The sequence below is a fragment of the Pterocles gutturalis genome, unplaced genomic scaffold, assembly GCF_000699245.1.
Source record: "Pterocles gutturalis isolate BGI_N339 unplaced genomic scaffold, ASM69924v1 scaffold10042, whole genome shotgun sequence".
Taxonomy (NCBI): Eukaryota; Metazoa; Chordata; class Aves; order Pterocliformes; family Pteroclidae; genus Pterocles; species Pterocles gutturalis.
Window position 1 is genome coordinate 22157 of NW_010110243.1, and position 22065 is coordinate 44221.

The window sequence follows — 22065 nt, forward strand, 5'->3', positions numbered from 1 at the left end:
TCTTAATATTAAATTAAAATCCAGTGTATTATCACTCTCTGCTCTGACATTATGGATCAGCTGATTGATACAATGTTCTAAGAATTCTTGGGAGAAACTTGGAAAAGTTTGGCCAATAAAAATTTTTTAGGCAAGTTAATTCCTGTTGCCAAATTATTGATTTTAGAACAAGCAAGCACGAATTTCATCCACAGGAGAATCACAGGCAAATTTTTTCTGGGATGTAGGAATTTCCATTGCATGCTAGCAAAACAATTTAAGTTGTGCATCATCAGGTTTAGAAGGAAGCAGTTTGCCAAGCTCACAGGCAAGGCCAGAAACACAGCCCAAAAGAGCACTGGATTCCTGCACAGCTGGCCCATGTTGGAGGTGTTGGACAGCAATGCCCACTTCTCTCCCAAGTCCTACAGTCCTCAACCCAACTCTACAAGGGAAAGATTACATGATACTACATTTGGGGAAAGGCTTGCAGGCAAAGGCCTAAAGCAAATGCATCAGGGATACACACACACACACACAAAAACCTAGAATATCTGAAAACAGGAAAGAAAACTTTTCCTGTTGTTCTTGAAGCTCTTCTTAATTCCTTCTTCCTCTTTGCCAACTGCAGTCCTGAGCAAGGAATGTCTGCCACATCTGGGTGGCAGCTTCCTCAGACCCTTTCCTTGTGCTTCACATTAGCCAGCTTGACTGTTTCCTGCTCAGAGGCAGGGGGAGAAGGCTCATCATGACATCCAATCATCAGCTGATAGACCATCACTCCCGCAATGGCCCCAAGGAAAGGAGCAACAACTGGAACCCACCACCACTGCTTACCAGTCCTGGAAAACAAAAAGAAAGTGCACAAGGTAAGAACTACAGCATAAGCCTTAGGATGTTCATGTTTGGATCTGAAACAATGTAAGATCTGGTAATCTACAAACATCACCGTTGACTTGCAAAAGACAATAGTACCCCTGCCTCCTGCTCCCCGTTCCCATGTCCACAGCAATCTTCAAGACAGATTTTGCCCCCTGCTGCAAGTTGAGGTGACAAGCAATACAGAACAGCTACTTTCAGCACTTCCAAGACTGTCTCTCCACCAAGAAAGGAGAGAAGCAGTTGCAGTGCCTGAACTAGGCACCTTCACTTCCTTCCCACTGCTTGCAGGAAAGCAGCCCTCAAGAGCACATAGCTTGTATTGCTCATGACTCTCTTAATTGTCTCCACCAACAACAAAATCCAAGTACAAACCCCTTCCATTTTCTACCACCAAAAAAAAAAATTATGATAGGCTCATTTTCAAGGTGCACCCAAACTTCTCAGGGATGTTCCTGGATCTACTCCCTGATAGCAAAGTTATGTCATTTGCTCTCACCACTGGAAAACACACAGCTTCCACCATTTCTTAAGAAGTCAGAGCAGAGCAAACAGTGTCTTTTAAAAACATTTATACAATCCAAAGATACCTCATGGGTACTAAGAGTCTTACAGTGCCAGAGCTACCACCTCTGTGGACTCGTAACTTTTTTCCCCTTGATTCACAAGGTTTTCACTGCCAAGCACTTACCAGAACACTTCAGCGCCCCAGCCAGCAATAGCTGTGAAGAGACGAGGCCCGAAGTCCCTGGCAGGGTTGACAGCATAGCCAGAGTTGAAGCCCATAGAGGTTCCAATAACGAGGACAACAAAGCCAACTGTGAAAGCCTCCAGCCCTGTGGGGACAGGGTTGTTGTAGGGATCGACAATAGCCAAGACACAAACAATCAGGGAGGCAGTGCCAATGAACTGATGAGGGAAGGGAAGGAAAAGAAAAGAAAAGATTAATCTGGATTAAATTCTGAGTTACTTAACTCCTCTGAATTCCCATGCATTTAGGACTTATTCTCTAAACTGGAAAAGCTGCACTAAGACATCCCATGGCATTATCAGACCACAGTAGACTGAGCACCCACAGAAATGTGAGAGTGGAACATACTCTTCCTGGCAGCCCACAGGCTCAGTCAAGCTCACATTTTTTCCCCCTACCCACAGAAGAGCTATGAATAACTGTTTGAGCAGCCAGAAAAGCTGAAGGTATCTTCCTGAACCTGCTTCCAATCTGCCACAGCTGGGTGGCTGCTGTCCTTTTGTTGTTGATGGTAACTTTAAGGAGGAGACAGTCACCTCCAACACCAACCACTACCCGACACCCAGTTGACCTCTGGGTTGTGCAACAGTCACAGTAATTCAGTGGGAGTGAGGAAGAGCCCTCCTTCCTCACTCTGTTGCTCTTTAGGGGCTGAGAGCAAGTTGTATCCTTTTCAGTGGTGTCCTGGCCAATGTTGTACCACCCGTTAATCCCCCTAACACTTGTCTTCTTGCTATAAGAGTCCTTTCTGGCTCTGTTCTTCCTATGGGCTAGTAAGATACCTGCGTCAGTGCTAAAAACATTTCTGGATACCTTCTCTTTAAATTGCAATTCATTCTCTAACTAAAAGAGAGGCCTGGAACCACCCCAGAATATTCCTCTTCAAATGCACCTTCATCCTCCCCGTACCCTCCTACCTGGTCAAAGAATCCATTCACAACATTCAGATGCTGAGATGGGTAGGTGGCAAAGATACCAGCGGTGCCATTCTGTCCTGTTACATACAGCTGGTTATTGCCAAAGGCCCAAATGGCATCTAGAGTTGGGAGAAAAAAAAATTTTAAAAAAGGAAAAAAAAAGGTAGAGAGGTCAGTCATTTTCCAACATGCAGCAGAGAGAGGACCTTGCTTGAGAAGATCACTAAAACGTAGGCTCCACAGAGCCATGAAAATTGAGACAGAATTTCCTGAGCACCCCATTGCCATGTGTTGCAAAACCATTTGCTGACACTCATTTGGAAACTTAGGGCATGATCCACCATAGCATTTTACCAGTCAGATGGCATGAGTTCCTAACATTTCTTGTTTGCCAGGTACCAGGAAAAAGAACCAAAACATAAACACTAAGCTGATTCCAAACCTTTCCCAAAGGTACCCAAATGCCTGTGGTATCTGTCTTGGTATCAATCTGATCTGCAGCAAACAGGATCTGGGCTGATCTTGCACTTCCTTCTAAGCCAATACATAATTAGTTTCACCTCTCAAGTATGCCCTGTAGAGCAGTCAGCCCCTTGCCTACCACCATGTAGAAGCTGGGTAACTAACCTAGGTGGGCTGTCTAGATTCCCTCCACAGTCAGTGGACAGAAAAACAGACACTTTCTGAAGGTAGCTCTTCCATGGTTTAGGCAGCTAAAAAGGGATTAACTCTCTTTTGAAGAGGTGACTTCAGCCCACCAACTGCAGAAGCAACTGGTATCGAACTGGAGTCCTGATGTTTACAGAGAGACAGGTATGTCTCCCTGCTTCTTTATAAAGTGAAAAGCAGTTGGTGTTAGTGCTAGGGTGGCAGATTCCTCCCTTCAGGTGGAAACTACAGTGGTACAGATGTTCTGCTCAGCTACAGGGAACACTGCTCCTATTGCCAGAAACAGACATCAGGAGGCAAAGTCTGAATCAAAATGTCACCCTTGATATTTGAGGAAGAGCAATTTCCAGCACAGAGTAAGTTGTTGCCCACTGAACACTGCCCTGTGATGAGGAACACCACTCAGGAGGAACACATGCATGAGGAACTGGATTTACAGGTTGCTTTCCAAGGTGCAGAACCACTGGTAAGGGCAGCAAAAACTGCTACAAGTCCCATTGTCTGAAAGCTAACAAAAGACAATGCAGAAGACATCCACAGTGAAGTCTTGATTTTTTTTTTTTAAACCAAGAAGGATAAAATGGCTCTGGAACAATGTACAGATATAAAATCCCCATCACTACTAGTGTTTCATCAGCCTTTCTGAAATATTTGTTTTAGTCCAGACAGTAGAAAACAAGAGGGGCCATCCAGTGGTCTAGCGGTCATTACTCAAGGACAGAGACTCACACACTGACAATGCTGGTTGGCCTTCAGATTGATTTGAGGAGGCTTGAACATCATCATGAGAACAGGAAAGCCCTCCAAGAAACACAGTAAGGAAGTTTCTCAGATTTCTGCTCTGCAAGAAAATGCTTCTCTCTTATCTGGAAACAAGCCTCCCTGCAGTAAGTCACAAAGCAGTAGTCTCACCCCAGCAAACACACAAGGTTTCTGCACTTACCATAGTACAGCCCAAAGACTATGCCAGCTCCAAGGAAAGCCCCCAGGGTTTGTGCTAGGGCATAAATTGGTAACTTGATCCAAGGCTCCCGGGCCAAAAAGCACATGGCAAAAGTGACAGCTGGGTTAAGGTGTCCACCTGCAGAAATGTTGGTAGTTAGTGTACTTTTACAAGCAGAATTTGGGTCCCAGAGATGAGCCAAGGGACACTGGTTTCTATGCCAGTGCCACACAGGAAAAGTACAGCCCTCTAGACCTATACAATAATTGTCACAAGCAAAATCCAGCCCACACAGAGCCACAACGTACCTGATACCTGTCCTGCGATCAAAATGCCGAGTGTTACAGCAAAGCCAAAGGCCAGGTTGACAGTTAGGAAACCTCCATGAGTCCCTTTGCTGAGCACGATCTGTGCAACGGAACCACAGCCAAAGAGCTAGGAGGAGAAAAGGTTAAAATTACCCTCTCTGATTCACATCAGGGAAAGCTGCTGATGAATGCCTGCAGATGCTCCACTTACACCTGCATGCACCATCACAGTCCACCCATGACTCAAAGCTTTCAAAGCTTCAACCTTTTGTCGAAGTATCTAGGTGTTATCTCTATGGACAGCAAGGAAGGAGAAAGGACACAGCACAAGCCTATCTCCTGGCAGGGGAAACCAAAACCAGGACCAAAATCAAAAGCAAGATTGGACCACAGAAGGTTGGAGGTCTTTGACCAACCACTTTATTTTAAGGTGACAGGTGACAAGAATCAGCCAAATAGCATAATGGATCGAGGTATTTACAGTGCAACTGTTTAGATGAGGGATTTGGGTACCTTATTGTTAAAAAAGGATAATAATTGTTTGACAAAACAGCTCATAGGCTGTCAGGGAATAATTTTGCTAATGCCTGGAAATACAGACATGCCTGGAGAAAGCCATAATCGGCCTGACATTCATGGAGTTCTCTTTCAGGTGGCACTGGCTGACAGCGAGGAACTGGAGCTGCCTCCTTCAGCTGAGGTATCTGCAGTCATCCCAGCCCCAAGGTACACTCTCTGCTGCGGGCACTCTGAGCATGGCCCACACCATCCCAAACCACCCACATCTTTCCTATGGCAAAATCACTTAAGAAAGGATCAGGGCAACACAGCTGGCCTGTCTCTGCAGCACCAACATCGCACAAGGACCATCCAGAAAAGTCCAGATTCCACAGGGAGCCTGCCACCAGCACAGCCAGAGGCTTGGCCTTCTGCCCAAATCAGGGGTGCATCAAGCACTTTGGGGTGTTTCTGCGTGTTCACTGCTGGGTGATAAAGGATGTTTCCTAGTAGCTAAGGTAGGCATGTGCTCTTGCTCAAAGTCATTTACTCCAAACAGGTGATCCTTCCTCCCAACCACATTGAAAAGCCATCCTTCTTAGGCTCACCCTTAACAACCCAAACCAGTTTCACCTGGCAGTTCAGTTCATCACTCATCCAACTGAAGGCCTTCTGCTTGGCCAAGTCTTTCCACTATCCAACATGTAATTTAAGGAGCCTTCATCCTGATCACCTGTATGCTTGTATCTTCCACAGACTCCACCTGAATTGATTCTTGGTTTATACCAGGCATGAGGAGATACTGAGAGCATCCTTAAACTAGGACAGGGATGACAAGTTGCTCCTGAGAACCTCAAATCTAGGGATCAAGGCTTGCCTTATTTCTTCTAACCACATGCCCGTACCTACACGGTCACCAAGACTTTCTGCTTCTGTGAACTCCATCATTCCAGAATTACTCAATTACCACAGAGGCAGTATCTGCTCCTAGGGGATAAGCCACCAAATAGGCACTGAGGCAGCAGGGGTAGCTGTCTTCACCTCTCCTGCCAATACTGGACATGCCCACTGGGCAATACACAATCCAGGGGATCAGGGGAAAAGCCAAAAGACACCTAACTCATCCCCTCCTATCCCCGTGACAACTGATGAATTAATAATAAAGCAAACACTGCACTCAGCCTGCTAGGAAAGGAGCAGCCAGGTAGGCTGCAGGCTGACTCATGAGGTGGACACTCTGTACACAGGTGCCTCTTGACCAGAGGCCAGGTCCCCAACACAGAGCCTTGTGTAGAAAAAACAAAGGAACCTGTACAACTCATTAGTTAATAACAAGGACAGCCAGCACTAGTCTCTACTGGGTGCAGTCAGAACAGCCCCTTCAATGTCCTAACCCCACACTGCCTATCTGGGAAACCATGGCAGAGAAGACAGTCAGGCAAAGGCAGAAAAGATTGATCTTCTTTATTGTGCAGCACACAGAACTGTCATTCCCAACTATGCCCAAACCACTGAAGAAAGCATAGTTCCAAGTTCCAACTGAGCAACAAAACACTGGCTAATGGCCAGGGTGACATCTGTTCCTTCCATCAGATGAGCCCCGGCATTCTTTACACAGAGGTTTGGAACGAGTACTCAGCCATGGTGTTTGCCTCTCAAAGGCCATGCAACACATCAGTCTGATCAGGGAGAGGGGATGAGTCCACAAAAAACTGCAGTGGGCATCTGAGTTTGGCAGGGTTGACCCCAGGTTCTTCCTAGTGATGAAGGTATTTGAGTTATTCACTCTGAAAGAACTGGGAGTTCTGCAAGAGGATGGGGGTTGGCTCGTTAGCCACATACCTTTTGGTTGCAGAAACCACAGAGTAAAGCTTTCCCCTCTGCCTATTCACCCACAAAGGTCTCCCCTTAATCTGGAGGAATGCCAGCTCTGCCATTTCTCAAGAAGTTACTCCCCATCCTCCTCTCCCCCATCCTACACCTGGCAATAGCTCTCCAGCTTTTCCTCAGAAGAGAGTCTATGGCCCATGCAAAAACACCCTGGAGCCACTCCACAGGAGCATTACAATTATTTATCAGATGAGCCCTGAGCACTGTTTGGCTTAATTCAGCGTAACGGTAGAAAACTTGACACTCAGCAGATAAAACGAGTATTTAGGGACAGGTTTGAACTTTGATATGCATGTGGGCAACTCCATCCTACACCAGTGCAGTCCACTAAGCACGAACATACATGCTCATGCATTATATCCATCCATGGTATTTGACTTTTAGGAACCAGCTCAAATCATGTTAACCCACGCTTTTGTGGCAAGTGGCTTAACATTAGAGTGTTCTGTTGTGGTAATGACTATTGCAATGTTTAATCACACCATTTCCACTTCTGCTATTTGCAGTTTTCCTTCCAATTCCTTTTCACAGGCCATATAAGTCAGGAGACCCTCTTCACTTTTTAAGTCTTCCTCTTCCAGCACTCACAGAGGAGCGTGTAGGAGCAGCTAACTTGAGTTGAAAGGCAAAAAAGGTCAAATAAAAGCAATTCAGCATTTATCCCAGTGGCTTTTAAGTCCATGCAATGGATATAAAAGTCCTTAGGCACTATTATACCACTATGGTCAGGAGACAGCAGTGCAGACCCAAAGGGAAGATAACCTCTCATTCTCTTGATTTTAGTAACCTGCCTCGAACACCCTTTTACTGGAAGAACATCCCAGCCAACAGAAATCCAGGCTAGCACCTCTCATGACAGTGCGTGCAACAGTCAACTGTTACACCCTCATGAGCCAGTAGCCACGTTCAAAAGCAGTTTTAAAGTGCTAATAAAATCATTGCAACAAAGCATTACTCTGATGTACTAAAGCTACTCTCCTAGGAATAGAGGTCAATGCACCCATTAACCAGGTTAATGGAAGCCTGCTCCCTACTTTCATCTTACTGGCTCTAGCAGATCTAATGGCTTTCCTTGCCAATAGGGAGGCTTCTCACTCCTCATAAGCTGATCCAACTCCCTGCACTCCAAAAAATAACAAAGTCCATGTTCTGCAGAATCCACAAGTTGAACTGGTTCAAGGGTAGAGGGGCTGACAAACTCCAGAGCCTGTACAAGTGAAGGGAGAGTCAGAAGCAGCAGCAACAAAACCAGGAAAAGCTAGCATATCGCTAGGTACAACTTAATACTCGGGGAAACCTTAAACTCCCTGTATCCAGGGCATATGTGGAGGGAGAATGGCCATTTGGCTTTGTCACACAAGGTAAAAATACCCTGCCTCAATAGCTGGACACAAGAAAGCCCCAGAGCTGGTAGGAAAGGACCTTGGACAGCAAAAAATGTTGAAAAAGCTAATAAAGAAGCAAGGCCACCCAAGTTTATAGGCAGACCTTGTGAAAAGCAGCTCAATACATGAGCTCAGGAGGAAGGTTGTACTCAGCATTCCCCTGCACAACAGCCAGGTTTCTTCCCTTGCTTCCCTTTTCTTTGCTGGTGCTTTTTCACACCTTCAGGTGCAACACAAAAGACCTGGATGCATTCACTCTTGGACTTCAGACAGACTGATCTCTAAATCAAGATGGGAAAGTTTTGCTGGCATAGCCCTGGAGGAGTGTTATTACCTGAATTACAACTTTTCTCTTCAGCTAGCAAATAAACAGGGATTATGCAAGGAGCCTGCTGTAAATCTACCCTAACCTGTTTAGCCTTTGCTGCCCTCTGGTTAGTAGGGAAGATGCCAGATGGGCTATCAAACCATAGGTCTACTCTCAAGGAAGAGACCCTGGGATATTGATGGAAGATTTTAAGCATTAGACACACAAATGGACACCTCTTTTCATATTGGAGTGAAACTTAGGACTATCCTACAGTCCCTTCAAGGTGGGAGGTTGAGAAGGAAGGGACAGAGGACTATCACTTTACAGCCAGTTCAAAACAATCTCCCAACTCCTTCTCTGCAGCTCAAAGGAAGAAAAGGTTAAAGGCAGTGTAAGTCTCCCCCATGGCCTCTTGCTGCCCTAGCCAAGGAGCAGGACCCAGCTGGGTGGATCCGAAGACAAACCCATCCCCATTGCTGTTTCTGCTCAAGCAGCATGCAGAGATCTTCCTCAACTCCATGGCCTTTGTAGCCACAACAATCTCCACCGGCCACAAAGCCAGTGCAAGAAGCACCGTCATCATTTACAACTCGCAAAGCTAGGAGAAACATGAAACCCCACAGGCTGGCTTCTTGTCCAGCACAGTTGGAGCCATCCTGGACAGAAGCAGTCCTATGGGGAAGCAGATGGTCTGTCATGTTACGGCTGTTTCTGTCCCGGAGCCAGGCAGAGCTGCATGACTTGAGAGATAAGAGGGTCTAAGGAAAGTTATGTCGCACATACATCACATGCTATAACAACACTGAAAAAAGATGGAGAGACGAGAGGCACTCAGCCCATGGAACCTGAGCAACCGTCAGCAGAGGAGGTGGGCATTAGAGAGAATGCACTCACACAGAAGCAAAAACACTTATTCTGATATCCCTCATATCCCTCAGATCAGGAGGCTTTAGCTCTTAAAAAGACCCATACTTCTGGTGGGGCTTTGGCCACAGGGTTGGGCACTCCTGGGGAAACGATGCCTCTCCACCAAGGGCAAGTCTTGCTGCCTGCGCTGTCCTGTTTGTAGGAAGGCGAAACCTCTCCGCTCCTGCACAGGGACAGCCAGGGAGGACAGTTAATCAAGAGCTTCGACTCCTTCTGGTGGGACGGGTGAGGGAGACCAGCAGCACTGCCATTTCCCATGCCTCCATACCCAGCAGCACAGACACTTTGCAGGGAAGAAGAATCAGCTGCAGTTGACATGCTTACAGCAAAGATTTCCAGCCCCTTTTCAAGCCTACGAAAGCTTGGAAGGAAAATAAATTTTTAAAATTAAAAAAAAATTTAAAACTTAAAAAAAATCACATTCTCTAAATGCAACAAGCTGAGTTCAAGAGTATTGGCACAAATCAAAAAACAACTGTGGGAACTGCTGTGCTGCCCTGGATGGCTGCGGGATGAGCGGTGACTTTAAGCTCTGCGCTGCCAACAGTTAAATGAGGCTCCCTGTGCCTGGATCATCCCAACGACTTTGCCACTTAGTTTCTGTGGTCTGCAGCACACTCATACCCCAAAAAGCTTCCACCTGGACACAAAGTCAAGACAGCACAGATTGAAAAACAATTAGAATTGTTTTGTTCTTCCTTTGTGCCTCTACAGCAGTGAATCACAGTCCGACTTGGAAATCAATTATAAACAGCAAGTTACCTCTGCAAATGTAAAAACCAAACAGAGACATCTGTGGTATTTACAGCCAGCAGAGCAAGGCAAACAGATCAGGCCTTTAAGGGAAGCACAAGAGACCAGCCCCTGGAAATCTGGGTTCAGCGAGTTGCTACAGTAATAACACAACCAGCAAGCGACTTGGAAAATGCCTTCAGCATTTGCTTTGCTTAACTACCGCCAGCAAGCGGTGCTTCTGACATAGGCATAAAGTTCAAACCTAAAGTACCACTCAGAAAGTACATTTTGAGGCAGGGGGGAAGTAATTTCAATTATCAGAGGAAAGGTAGAATCAGCATTACTGTTCTTCTAATAGTAAGGACACTACCCGCAGACTAAAAACATGTTGTGCAAGGTACTGTATTCAGCAAATGCAGCTTGCACGTAGAGAGCACCTCGCCTTTGCACTATTCAGGGCTTGGCTACTTTAGCTAGATTATTTTTCTTATCTTAAAAAAGAGGCACCATTTTGTTTTAATGTTCTGCTACCTTTACAACCTCCTTAAAAAATAAGAAAAATAAAATCAAGCACAAGTTTAATTCTTACAGGCAGAGACTTCGCAGGGGTCTGAAATAGCTTTGCTTGAGAAGAGTTTGAGAGTGCTGCAGTCGTTATGCAAGCAAAAGGGGGGAGGGAAGGCAGCTGAAGCTGTGCCAATATCCACGGTGGGACAAGTTTACATTACACTGTGAAATTTAAAGCAAGCTTGAAACTTTAAACAGCCTCGCTCCCTTCAGCTCAGGAAATTAATTTCAGTGTGAATTATATCAAACCTCTAATCCATCCCTAATATTGCCCTGTTCTAGTCATATCTGTGTTCAGTAAACTCCATCTCCTGTGAAGACAATTTAATGGTCCCAGGTCTTTCCTTGTGTTATTTTATTGTCCGAACCCCATGGCAGCTATTTACCAGTCTCAGACACAGCTAAATGCACTCCCACCTAGCTCAGCCGGCTGGCTGGGTGGGCAGCAGGAACTTTTGCAAAGTAGAAATGGTTACTTTTGTTCCAGACAGAATGAGGATCTCTCTCCTGGGACTACTCAATTCAAACTACCACCCAGACCACCTGACAGGGGAAAAAGGCGACTTCAATGCCCATTCTGTTTCAGGCACATGATATAATAAAAAGATGCAGTGGAATCTGGGTGATGAGGAAAAAACAATTTTTTTAGTAAAATAAATAAAATCTGTGTCACTTCATTAACAGTAGACTGGGAGAGCTCAAAGGTAGAAAGGGATCAATGCCCAGCAGAGCCATATGGCTCCCTTGGAACCCATTTCCCTCTCTGAATACCCTGTTTTTGCCCGCTGATAACCCCGGAGCATTCACTGTGTGGGACTTTCCCCTATCTCCCACCAGCCCACCCCACCCTCTCCCACATGAACACAGACTACCCACAGCCCTCCACCCACTGCAGAGCTGATGCAGGAGATCCCAGATCACTTTTACAAGACCTGTGAGATGGAGTGCAGTGTGTTGCTAAAACCAGTATTTTCTTTGCTCCCAGACACCAGTTCAGGAATACCTGAACAAAGTGAGAGATCTGCTTGTACATTTACAGACATACACTTTAAAACAAAGCAGATGTGGTGATCACAAGGGTCAAGGCATGTGTTGCCCACTTTCGCCAGTGCAGCAACCAGCCTGGCTGATGGGTGCCCATTACCCACCCTCATTTTGGAGGTTAGTGATGATTTTGGACCAAACCCTTCTTCACGCTCTGAGCACAGCCCAACTCCTCTCAGCCCCAGAGCAGTAAGGCTACAGGGAAAAGTAATTGCTATTGTAGCAACTAATACAGTTGGAGAAGAAAAAATTTTTTTGATCACAAGTCCTTCTGAAAGCTCAGATCAACATGGGTAAAGGCTTGCCTTTTTTCTCAAGCAATACTAACTTGGTTAGCTGGAGTCATTATTTCTCCTTACAAGTCTTACCTTGCTTCAATCCTGAGACTAAGTGCAGCAATATCAGCAGTTCATAGACAGCAACTTTCTACCTGTTAATCACTTTCCTATCAGCTTCTACCCACCTTAGTCCCAAATAACCCTTCCCTGAAAAATCAACAGGACTTGTTTGCAAATCACCAAAGCTGGGTCACTCTGATGATAAAACCATCACACTGTGTGGGGCTGCTTTAAGAGTGGCAGCTTTTTAGCAGAGTCCCCTATCCTTCCAAACAAGAGCCAGTAGCCTCCACTTCCTCATCAAAAAAGAATCTTGTTTGTCCTCCTGGGTTGTCCCCAGGAGCACATGCACCTTCATCAAGCCTTCCTCTGTTTTCAGTTCTTCCAACTATTAGATGTCTCCCCAAACATTCCTGCCATCAGTTACAGAGAGGTGTAGACCCACAGTCACTCTACTGAAACCTACACGATTGCTCTGGGTTTACACGACTTCGGACGAACTTTCACCTGCAGATATTCACTGTGTGAACACCAACTCATTTCTGATGCAATATCAACACACCAAACCTGTGGCCCATTGGGCAGTCCTGCATTTTTGGATGCAAATACCCAAAGCCAGATATCCCTGTCCCATTTTTGCTACACTGGCATTTGCTCCCCGCTCCTCATGCACAACTGTTCTAGCTCTTCACATCTGCCTTTAACTTCAAGCCAAAGGGCTGCCCAAAACATCTGCAAACTAAGTCACTTACACAGATGTCTACCCTGCTTTATCCCATACATCCCATCCCTTTGGAAACGGAGCACTAAAGCAGGCAGAAGAGTTTTGTTGCCATTCACCACTTAAAAACAGATCAACTGACAGTTCAGCACTGTCCCATACATGGTGAGTGCAAGCTCCCGATCAGCTGGCAGCACAAGCTGCTGCAGCATCGTGCAGCCCCGCTGATAAGACCCTGCAGCTGTCAGCAAAAAAAACTGCACCAGTTTAAATTCTGGCTACTTCTTCTCCATAGCATGCAGAAGGAAAACAAAGCAAGGTGAGGAAAAACTTTCACTTCCCCCGATGATAACACTTGAAGTATTTCAGTGCCAAGAAAATACTCCAGGGCAGATGAAAAGGAAGTTTGTGCGAACTCCAGCAAAACACTTGCTGCTTGCACAGACTTTTTGCTCCCTGCACTTTGCAGACATACGAAAGCCCCCAAACACCTGCCAAGCTCTGCAGAGCCCACCTTTTTGCCAGCAACCCCAAAACTCATCCTATGGCAATCTGCATCAATTTTTTTGCTGTGGGTAAAAACTTCTCTAGTCCCCACAGGGCAAGTTGCACTGGGGCTGGGCTGACCCCCAGTACAAATTCTGGCAGCAGCTCAGCCCCTCAGCCCACCAGGACAATTTCTTCCACACCCAGGGGTTAGAGGTCATCCTCACGCCACAGCATAGACTCACCACCAGAATCAGTGTCCCCAGACACTCAGCCAGCGCTTGTCTGACTAATTTGCTTCTGATCCTCAGGTGGTCCTCAATAGTAGCAAGAATGTCCTTTTGCCTTCCCATCGCAGCAGAGGCACCCTTCTGCAGTGTCAGGGGAAGAGCAGCAGCTGACAAAGCCTCAGCAAGGTTTCTTCCCCACCACAGCTGCCTTTGCTTATAAGTAAGTTCAGTGATGCCTGACACACCTCCTGGGTAACCACACCCCCTCCACCCTCTCTTCAAACCCAACTTTTTTTTTCTCCTCCTTTTCGGTGTGGGACAGAGTGGGTGGTTTTCTTCATTTTCTTTATTCCTCACGTAGGTGAGCGAAGGATTCAGGAGTTTCAGAAGAAGGAATTGAATGTAGTAAAGATGTCCTGCTAAAACCCCTGCTGGTTTTTGTCACTTACCACCTAAAACATGGGGCCATTTCTGCCCCTCTCCAGCTTTAAGTGAGGTCCTAAAAGCTAAATGCATGGACTGAGCAGTGTCTTAACCCATTTGTGCACTCACAGTACCCTGCTTTCAGCTTTCTTTCCCTCCCAAATTCCTGGAGAATGGCAAAGTGATGAATACTTCTGTGCTGATCCAGAGGCTGCAGGGGCTTGCTTTTGCAGCAAGATCATGGGACAGGAGCATTTGATCCTGCATCCCTGTACTGCCGGCAAAGGCCAAGGCACCTCCTCACTCTAGCAGTTACTGTGCTGAAGCTGGTATCATGAAACAAGACCAGACCTCTTTCCAGCTCACAGCCCTGGCTTGAAAAGCTGCATCAGGGTCCACGCTGCCATGTATAATTGCAATTTCTCTGCCCCTCCCAGGGCTTTGGGAGAGCTTTTGCAGCCGAGTCCCCATGAAAGCTGTGAAGAAAAACCGTGAGAGATCCCTAGTGCAGAGCAAATCCCCATCATAGGACCTTGATGAAGAGCCCAGAGACTCACTGAGCCTCACAGGAACAAGCCCCTTGCTGCCTTTTTGCCCTTGGTAACAGCATGTATCCCTGGGACAGTTCTATGGGACGGTCAGAATGAAAGCTGTCCCACATACCATCTGAGGTGATGGCTCATAGGACAGGTACCACTTGTAGCATCTGGTTTCTGTTAAGTGAGTAGTAAAAATTCCCCAAGCTCCTTGATTCACCAGGGCTTGACGCAGAGCAGCAGGGCTGAATTGCAGGACTGAAGGGGACCCCTTTCCTGGATTTGTTCCCCTGCCTCCTCTGCAAAGCCACAGATGCCTGGCTTTTCTTCTTCCCCTTACTTAACCATCAACTCTCCTGTTGAAAAAGCAGAGCTTTTTAGTGCAGTGATGAATGAGCCTTTATTTTGTACAGAAACTGCAGCCAGCCCAAGGAATGTGGTTAAGAAAGCATCAATATGTGAGGAATCAAATGCAGGGAAACACTCGGGTCCAAATATGATTACAGGGGCAGGAAACTTTACTCATTACTTTGCACTCAGACCTTGTCTGTTATCACTAGCATCAATGGGGTCCTCTGAACCACAGCAAGCACTCTGTCAGCCCCATGCATGCTTACTGCAGCTGGCATTTGCAAACCAGCACTCAGGACACATGATTTTTAACCTTCTCTCTCTCCTCTCACCCTCTTGCTGCACATCACCCAAACCATGGAGGTTCCACAGCTGCTCCTCTGCCTCGCTTCCTCCTGCACTCTTCTCTCTTTATACTCCGCTCTGTCCTTTTCCTCCTGACTCTACATCAAAGCTATTGCAGCCAGAAATGAAGTTGCGTGTTGAGCTTTTTCCCTTTTGGCAGTTCCTGAGCTAAGACCTGTGGACTATTTTACCATTTGTTGAACCACCAGTGTGTGCAGATGCTGTGTTCTGTAGTGTAGGTTTATTGAGTTTCATTTAGACTGGGCCCTGGATCCTATCCCTTCCCTGGTGGGGACAGGATCATAAGACCAGAGAGAGGCAACTGAGGAGCAAGAGATGTTAAAGAAGGCCATGCCATCTGGGCTGTTATCCTTGCAGTTCGAACCCTAGGTTTCCTGTAGCAGAGTCTCCAGCATCAAAGTTAAAAAATAAATAATTTATTAAACGGTACAGCAGCAGGATCAGCTCGAGCTGGGTGCCTCCAGTGAGAGACTCCAAGCCAAGAAATCCCTGGGCAATTATACTCTTACAGACTATTCACCCACTTTTCATGTGCCTGCCACACGCCTTTTGGTCCAATGATGATTTTTGGTTTGGGGTCTTCTAACACATCAGTGGATTCTTTCTGTCTCTAGGCAAGCCGTTAATTGTTCTTACCTTGACAACTTGCACCTGCTGTTGACGGTTGTAGCCTCCTTATCTTCTACTCTGTGTTTCTTCTGCAGAACATGAGAAGCTGCAAGAGACCCAGACTTAGGATAAAAGGTTCCAGACTTAGAATAAGCACTACTTAGCCATAACCACAACTTGAGAGTGTTATCTACATTATTCTTACATTAAAAAAATCTAAAACACAGCACACTGTACCAGCTACCAGGAGGAAAAGCATACCTAAGTGGCAATGTACAGATTGCAGCCTAAGGCTTCAGCACATCTAGCTACTCATGCTAAGTAAGTAAAGCAAAGCAAACAGCACACTAAATCATACATTATAACTCTGGGTGATTTATTCTATCTAAAACCTACTTATTTAAGCCAAACTATTAGCATCTCTCTTAACAGAGGCATGGGGAGGTGTAATGTTCTCCATGTAGGCAAGGTACATGTCTCCTGTCTGCAGCATCTGAGCCCTGCTGGCTACGAGTAAGAGCTGAGGATACAGATATTTCCTCATGACTGGTGAAGGGAGGGGAGATGTCTAGGCTCCCAGTTTGATGACAGAAGATGGTGGTAACACCAGCATCAAAGCTGGTGCTTGGAAAAGTCTAGACAGATGCAAGCCTGAGGAGCTGGGGTGGGGTGGGCGCTCCAACACCAGCTCTGCGACTGACTCACTGCCTGACCCTGAGAAAATTCATCACCTTTCCACACCTCAGCTTCTCCATCAAGTCAGAGAGAGTGACATCGGATTCCCTTCCCGAGGCGTTGTGAGGGTGAATCACTGCAGCCCAAGATCCAGTGACTTAACATGAGCAATAGGGACTCATGCAATTGCTTTCCCAACAGACAGCTATGTTATTATCTAGGAAGGAGCTTGGGGAAGGGGCAGTGATGCAATGCTGGAAGAAGTAGATCTTTTCAGAAGTAATAACTAATCAAAGTATGGGTGAGCACTGAAGGGCCCCAGTTCCAGAGCTTCTGTGTGCCAAGGCAGGAATTGCCCTGACAAACCAATCAGCTCCAGGGACACATGACCTAAACACAAAACACTTAAAAATGTGCATCATCAGCAATGGTTTTTCAAACAAGCCCATCTCCCCCAGTAACTGGTGCACAGGGTACTGGTACCCATCCTGATGGTAAGAAGTAGTTCACAGGTCAGTAGAAGTAAACAAGGAAGGATGTAACAATAAGACTAACAAGGTAAGCCTGCAAGCTGCTGGGCTTTCCTAGTGTTGAGGGGACACATCAAGATGTCCACACCTTTAGCATTGCCTTGTGTGGACATTCAAAGAGGCTCTTTCACAGAACAAAGGCTCAAAGAAAGAAAATTTCCAAACCTCCATCTTACAAACTCATGCCTGTCCTCTTGGCCATAGTGACAAAGTTATTGCAGCCCAAGGAAAGGACTTCTGTAGTCAACCAGTATGATTCAAACATCAGATGTCAAAGTGCTTAGAGTGAACTACGCCTATCAATCTGTACAGTGTTAAAAAATTAAGGCAATTGGGGGAGGAACACAATGTAAGACTTTAATTAAGGGAAACTGCTGGTTGCCCAGAGGAAGGCTCAAAGAGAAGCCGAGTTCAGCAAGGAAATCAGCTGATGACATTGTTCTGTTGTTTTCATTCCATAAATCTCAATCTTTTTTCCAGTATCTTCTAGGCCTCACAAATATAGCAGTAGTGAGGGATAAACCAAGACCTGAATCCATGCCCCCTGACCCTGGCCCAACAGAGCACGTGTCTGTAATGTTTGCCACTTTCTTATTCCTTTCGTTTCTCTCCCACAGAACCACGAAACATGCCACAAGAAACTCATTGTGCTCAGGCTGTTATTTCTAGACGTGATCCAAAACCAACACCCAGGTTCCAAGTTTACTGTTTGCATTGCCGCTTGGCTCCCTCCCTTGTCACTCCACTCCGGAGAAAAGACACAGGTGAGATTTTTAAAGGAAGAACCAATGCTTGGCTGCCCCCTCCAGCTGTTTTCCTACAGGCTCTAGTGACACAAAATAAACTCAGGCTCATGAACTCCTTCCCTTCTGCAGAGTGCTGAATCACCCTCCAGCAATGTAATTTTTCCTGTTAAAAACCAAGCTTAACAAAGCAACCAACTTTTCCTTAGGCAGCTGAACGGATAAACCTCAACAGATGGGTTCCACATCTTGTCCAAGCCAAATTGATTCACCCATTCCAGGATGTATGGTGCAATTCAGTAAGGAGAAAAGCATGAATCACACAAATCTGCAATGAGTTATTGCACGGATGGCTGTGTGATCTGGTGCAAAAGCCCTTATGCCAAGCGAGGTCACTGGGTCAGTAAAAACATGACAGGACTTGTTCTTGTGAAATCTCCCTTTGGAATATACCTCTGACCATCTCCTTCTTATGATCTACTTGACAGAGCAATATGATGACATGTTCAGAAGATTTCATTAAAAATAAAAATTATAGCTTGCCCAGCAAGGCAGGGTAGGAAGTGAGTGGGTAGGAAGTTTATAAGCTTTCTAAATGATTCTAGCTGGAGGGTTGAGTGCAGTGATTTCAACATCCTGCCTTGCATCTGCAGATTTGCAGATCCAGGTGTTTGTTTCATGTCTGGGTCTGCTTAGCCCTCCACCTTTGAGTTAGAAAAATGGAGAAATTTCTCCAGGGAACAGTGGCAGTCTGAGGGTTGTTGATGGCATCTGTGTTGGGAGAAATTCATGGTGAAACTGCAATCTTAATTTAGGTTCCTCAGACATCTGAGAGAGGCCTGGAAGTTGGTAAACTGGGTTTGGACTTTGAATTACAACACAGTAACGGGAACAATATTTAAAATCCCTGAAAAGACCTCGTCATGAACTCCACTGTTTAGGACCAAGTGGAGCAAAAGGTGACCGTGAGCTGAGTCTATACCTCTTATTTGGAAGTGTCCCATAGGGATGGATCCCCCACAGTTGTATTGGAGCATGGGCCCACCGCATGTTCCTGGCAGTTCGTCATGGCTGATTTCCTCCTCATCCCAAAGCTGGTCCTAGTTTACAGGAATAAACATCATTGATCACATGCCATTCCTCCAGAGGAGCCATTTTCCAGTATAAGCAGTTGCATACCAGAATAACTACTATACATTGGAAAAGCACAAATTGCTCCAGAAGAAAGCTTATTAATAACACATCTGAAAGGAAAGCTATTACAAACAGCTCCCCTGAAATATGGTTTTGGCAGGAGCTTCTCCCATAAACTGCTCTGTGTAGACAATCATTCTTCTGAGCACTGCAGAGCCAGTCCTGACTTGGAGACAGTGCTACTGCTGAGCACTAGAGCAAGAGAGTTCAAAGATCCTGAAAACAGAAGACACTGTCCCAAAGGGTGAGTCAGGAGCAATGACAAGAACTTTCCGTACCAGGTAAGGACATGTCCAAAAATGGAGAGTATACCTGCTCGTTAACCTAACCACAGGTTGTCCCAGCACAGATGTTCCTGGGCACAGAAATTATGACTTTAGGAGCAAAAAACACCTAAATGTCACTTTAGATGTCTACTCCATGTGATCACCTAACAAGTGTCTTTATTGGCTATAAAGGAAGGCTAAAACAACTAGCCCAGATGGAGACGTCTACAAATAGTGTTACCCACTCACAGTCACTAAAGAGGTGCAGACCTGCAAAATCCAACCTACCATAGATGGGGTGAGGTATTTGCAATAAGAGCAGGGAAGTCAATGCTGTTCCACAATTCACAGCTGGGTCTCTCTCTGCAACACCACACAGATTTCTCGTCACCCATGCTCAAGAACGACAAACTGAAATTGGAAGAGGTGTAAAGAAGTATCAGAAGGACAAGCAGGTGAATGGAGTCCTTCCATTCCAGGATGGGCCAAAAGTGTTCAAATATGGTAACGTGGCAAACCCAAGGCCAACCTGGGACATACTGCTGTCAGTAAGTATATCAGGAAGAAAAACAACTGTTTGTCTCATCAGAAGTGCAACTAGAGATGAACCAGCCATGGATAATTTTAGTCTGGAGAGTAGAAACCATAAAAGCATGGATGTTCTTTAGATGTTTTCCATTTCCAGGAAGATGTTTTCCTTTCCCAGGACATGCAATGGTAGAATGTGTGAGAAGGTTAAATCTGAAAGGAGGCAGGGGGTTCACTGAAGTAGTTAACTCTTTTTCCCAAAATTCTGTATCGTGACCCAGTTCAAAATCTCAAGTCTTGCTTGCCCTCATATAGTCTCTGCACCAGAATTCCTGTTAACCTGCACCCTCGGAGAAGAGAATCAGGTTCCTGAACTGTAAAAGCACCTTTGGAGTAAAAACCACTCTCTGTCTCCTAGGGCTGTCTCTCTCTTAAAGTCCTTCAACTACCAGTTCACCTGGACACTCCCTAAATCAACCTGTGCAAATGCAAAGTGAGCTTTCCTACACTTGCTGTTAGAACAGTCTGCTCTCCTCTTTGGGACAGTCATTCCTTCATCTAATTTTAAATCGGCCTGAATCCTGGTGGAATTTCCATATTGGCCTATTTTTTTTTTTCCCTGGGTAGTTTAAGTATTAAACATCATCCGTAAGCAAACAGGCATTAAGGAACTGCATTGTAATGGGCATTTCTGAGATTCCGTAATGCAACAGGGATTTAGCATGGACAAGCCACCTGAGACGAGCGCCCGCGGCTGTGGAGATAACAGGGCTGTAAACAGAAGGGCTGGGCTTGGGCTGTGCAGTGGATGCAACACCCAAAGTCTGAAGAAGCATAAGACCCACCTCCCAATTCACCAGGAGAGTCCTTCTCCCAAAGAGAATGTTCTTTACCTGACAGCTCCTGGGCAGACAGACATCAGAAGGCATGGGACATGAGGTGGCTGGGGGTGACAGCTATTTAATTGGATCTGGAGGCTTCAATGAAGGCTGGATCTCATGGGTGGGGAAAAGCAAAGCACTTGAATGCCATTGTGGTGAGAGACACTGTCTTTCCCTCCCCCTTGGAGTTACATTGGTTGACTGACCTTATGGCTGATTTGGAATGTCCCAAGGGTAAAGAGCCAACATTTCCTTTAAAAATGTCCTGGCGTTTTGTTCTTGGCCTGCCCAGAAGGAACAAAAGTAGAGATTTACACACTGAAAGCCCTAAGGAGATTCAGCAAAAGTAGAGGCTACTATAGGATGTAGGAGATATTCAGAATTTCAGTCCTAACCTGGGAGCACTGGAACAGGGTGGATCCTGCATATGGGAATGCATCCATTAGTTCCTGTTTGTGGACAGAGGAAATCCAAGATCTAGTTTGCTTCATGACCCAAGGCATGGATGGGTTTTAAGTTGAGAAACCCACTGTCAAAGTGGTTTATGAAAACAGAGAGGAGGATATGGCGGGGCAATCCCTCCCCAGACAGTCAGCATAACTCAGACTTCTCTCATCTTCCCATAGCACTTATATTTGAGGGCAGGGACGGGTGCTGAGAACAGCGAGCTCAGAAAACACAGGAGCTGCCTGCCCCAGCACAGGGCAAGGGTTTGGGGATCAGAAATCAGCAGGCAACAGCAGATGCTTTCCCATGAGTCACCAGTGCATTTATAGCCAGCACGGGCAGTGGCTTCCAATTCTGATCACCTCCTTCTAGGGTCAGACACCTCTTTTACCTTCGTTAAGGAAACCCCCAGCATTGCTGGCTGCCAGCACCCGGTGAGGGCAGGATGAGACCTGAAAGTAGCACCCGGTGGAGGCAAGCATGGAGTGTACCAAAGGGATGAACAAGGGGTCTTCTCCCTTCATCCACAGAGAACCCTTGCATCTCTCTCCCCTCAGGGATGTGGAGGGGATGGATCCCGTAGAATCACAGAATCATAGAATGGTTTGGGTTGGAAAGGACCTCAAAGATCATCAAGTTCCAACCCCCCTGCCACGGGCAGGGACTCACTAGCCCAGGTTGCTCAAAGCCTCATCCACCCTCGCCTTGAACCCCTCCAGGGATGGGGCATCCACAACTTCCCTGGGCAATGTGTTCAGTGCCTTACCACCCTCATCGTGAAAAATTTCTTCCTAATATCTAATCTAAATTTGCCCTCTTCCAGTTTATAACCATTACCCCTTGTCCTCTCACTACACTCCCTGATAAAGAGTGTTTACCCATCTCTCCTGTAGGCCCGCTTTAGGTGCACGTAGGCTGCTATTAGGTCTCCTCGGAGCC

General features: G+C 46.1%; 1 protein-coding gene across 1 annotated transcript; it reads right to left on the bottom strand.

The window, feature by feature from the left end:
- Nucleotides 1–519: 519 nt before the first annotated feature.
- On the bottom strand, nt 520–13768 carry AQP3 (aquaporin 3 (Gill blood group)). Its single transcript, XM_010073279.1, has 6 exons — nt 13593–13768; nt 4447–4573; nt 4139–4276; nt 2527–2645; nt 1550–1767; nt 520–821 (listed from the first exon to the last, which is right to left on the bottom strand). Exons 1-6 carry the CDS (start codon nt 13698–13700, stop codon nt 653–655), a joined length of 879 nt encoding a protein of 292 aa, XP_010071581.1. The 5' UTR covers nt 13701–13768; the 3' UTR covers nt 520–652.
- Nucleotides 13769–22065: the final 8297 nt, after the last annotated feature.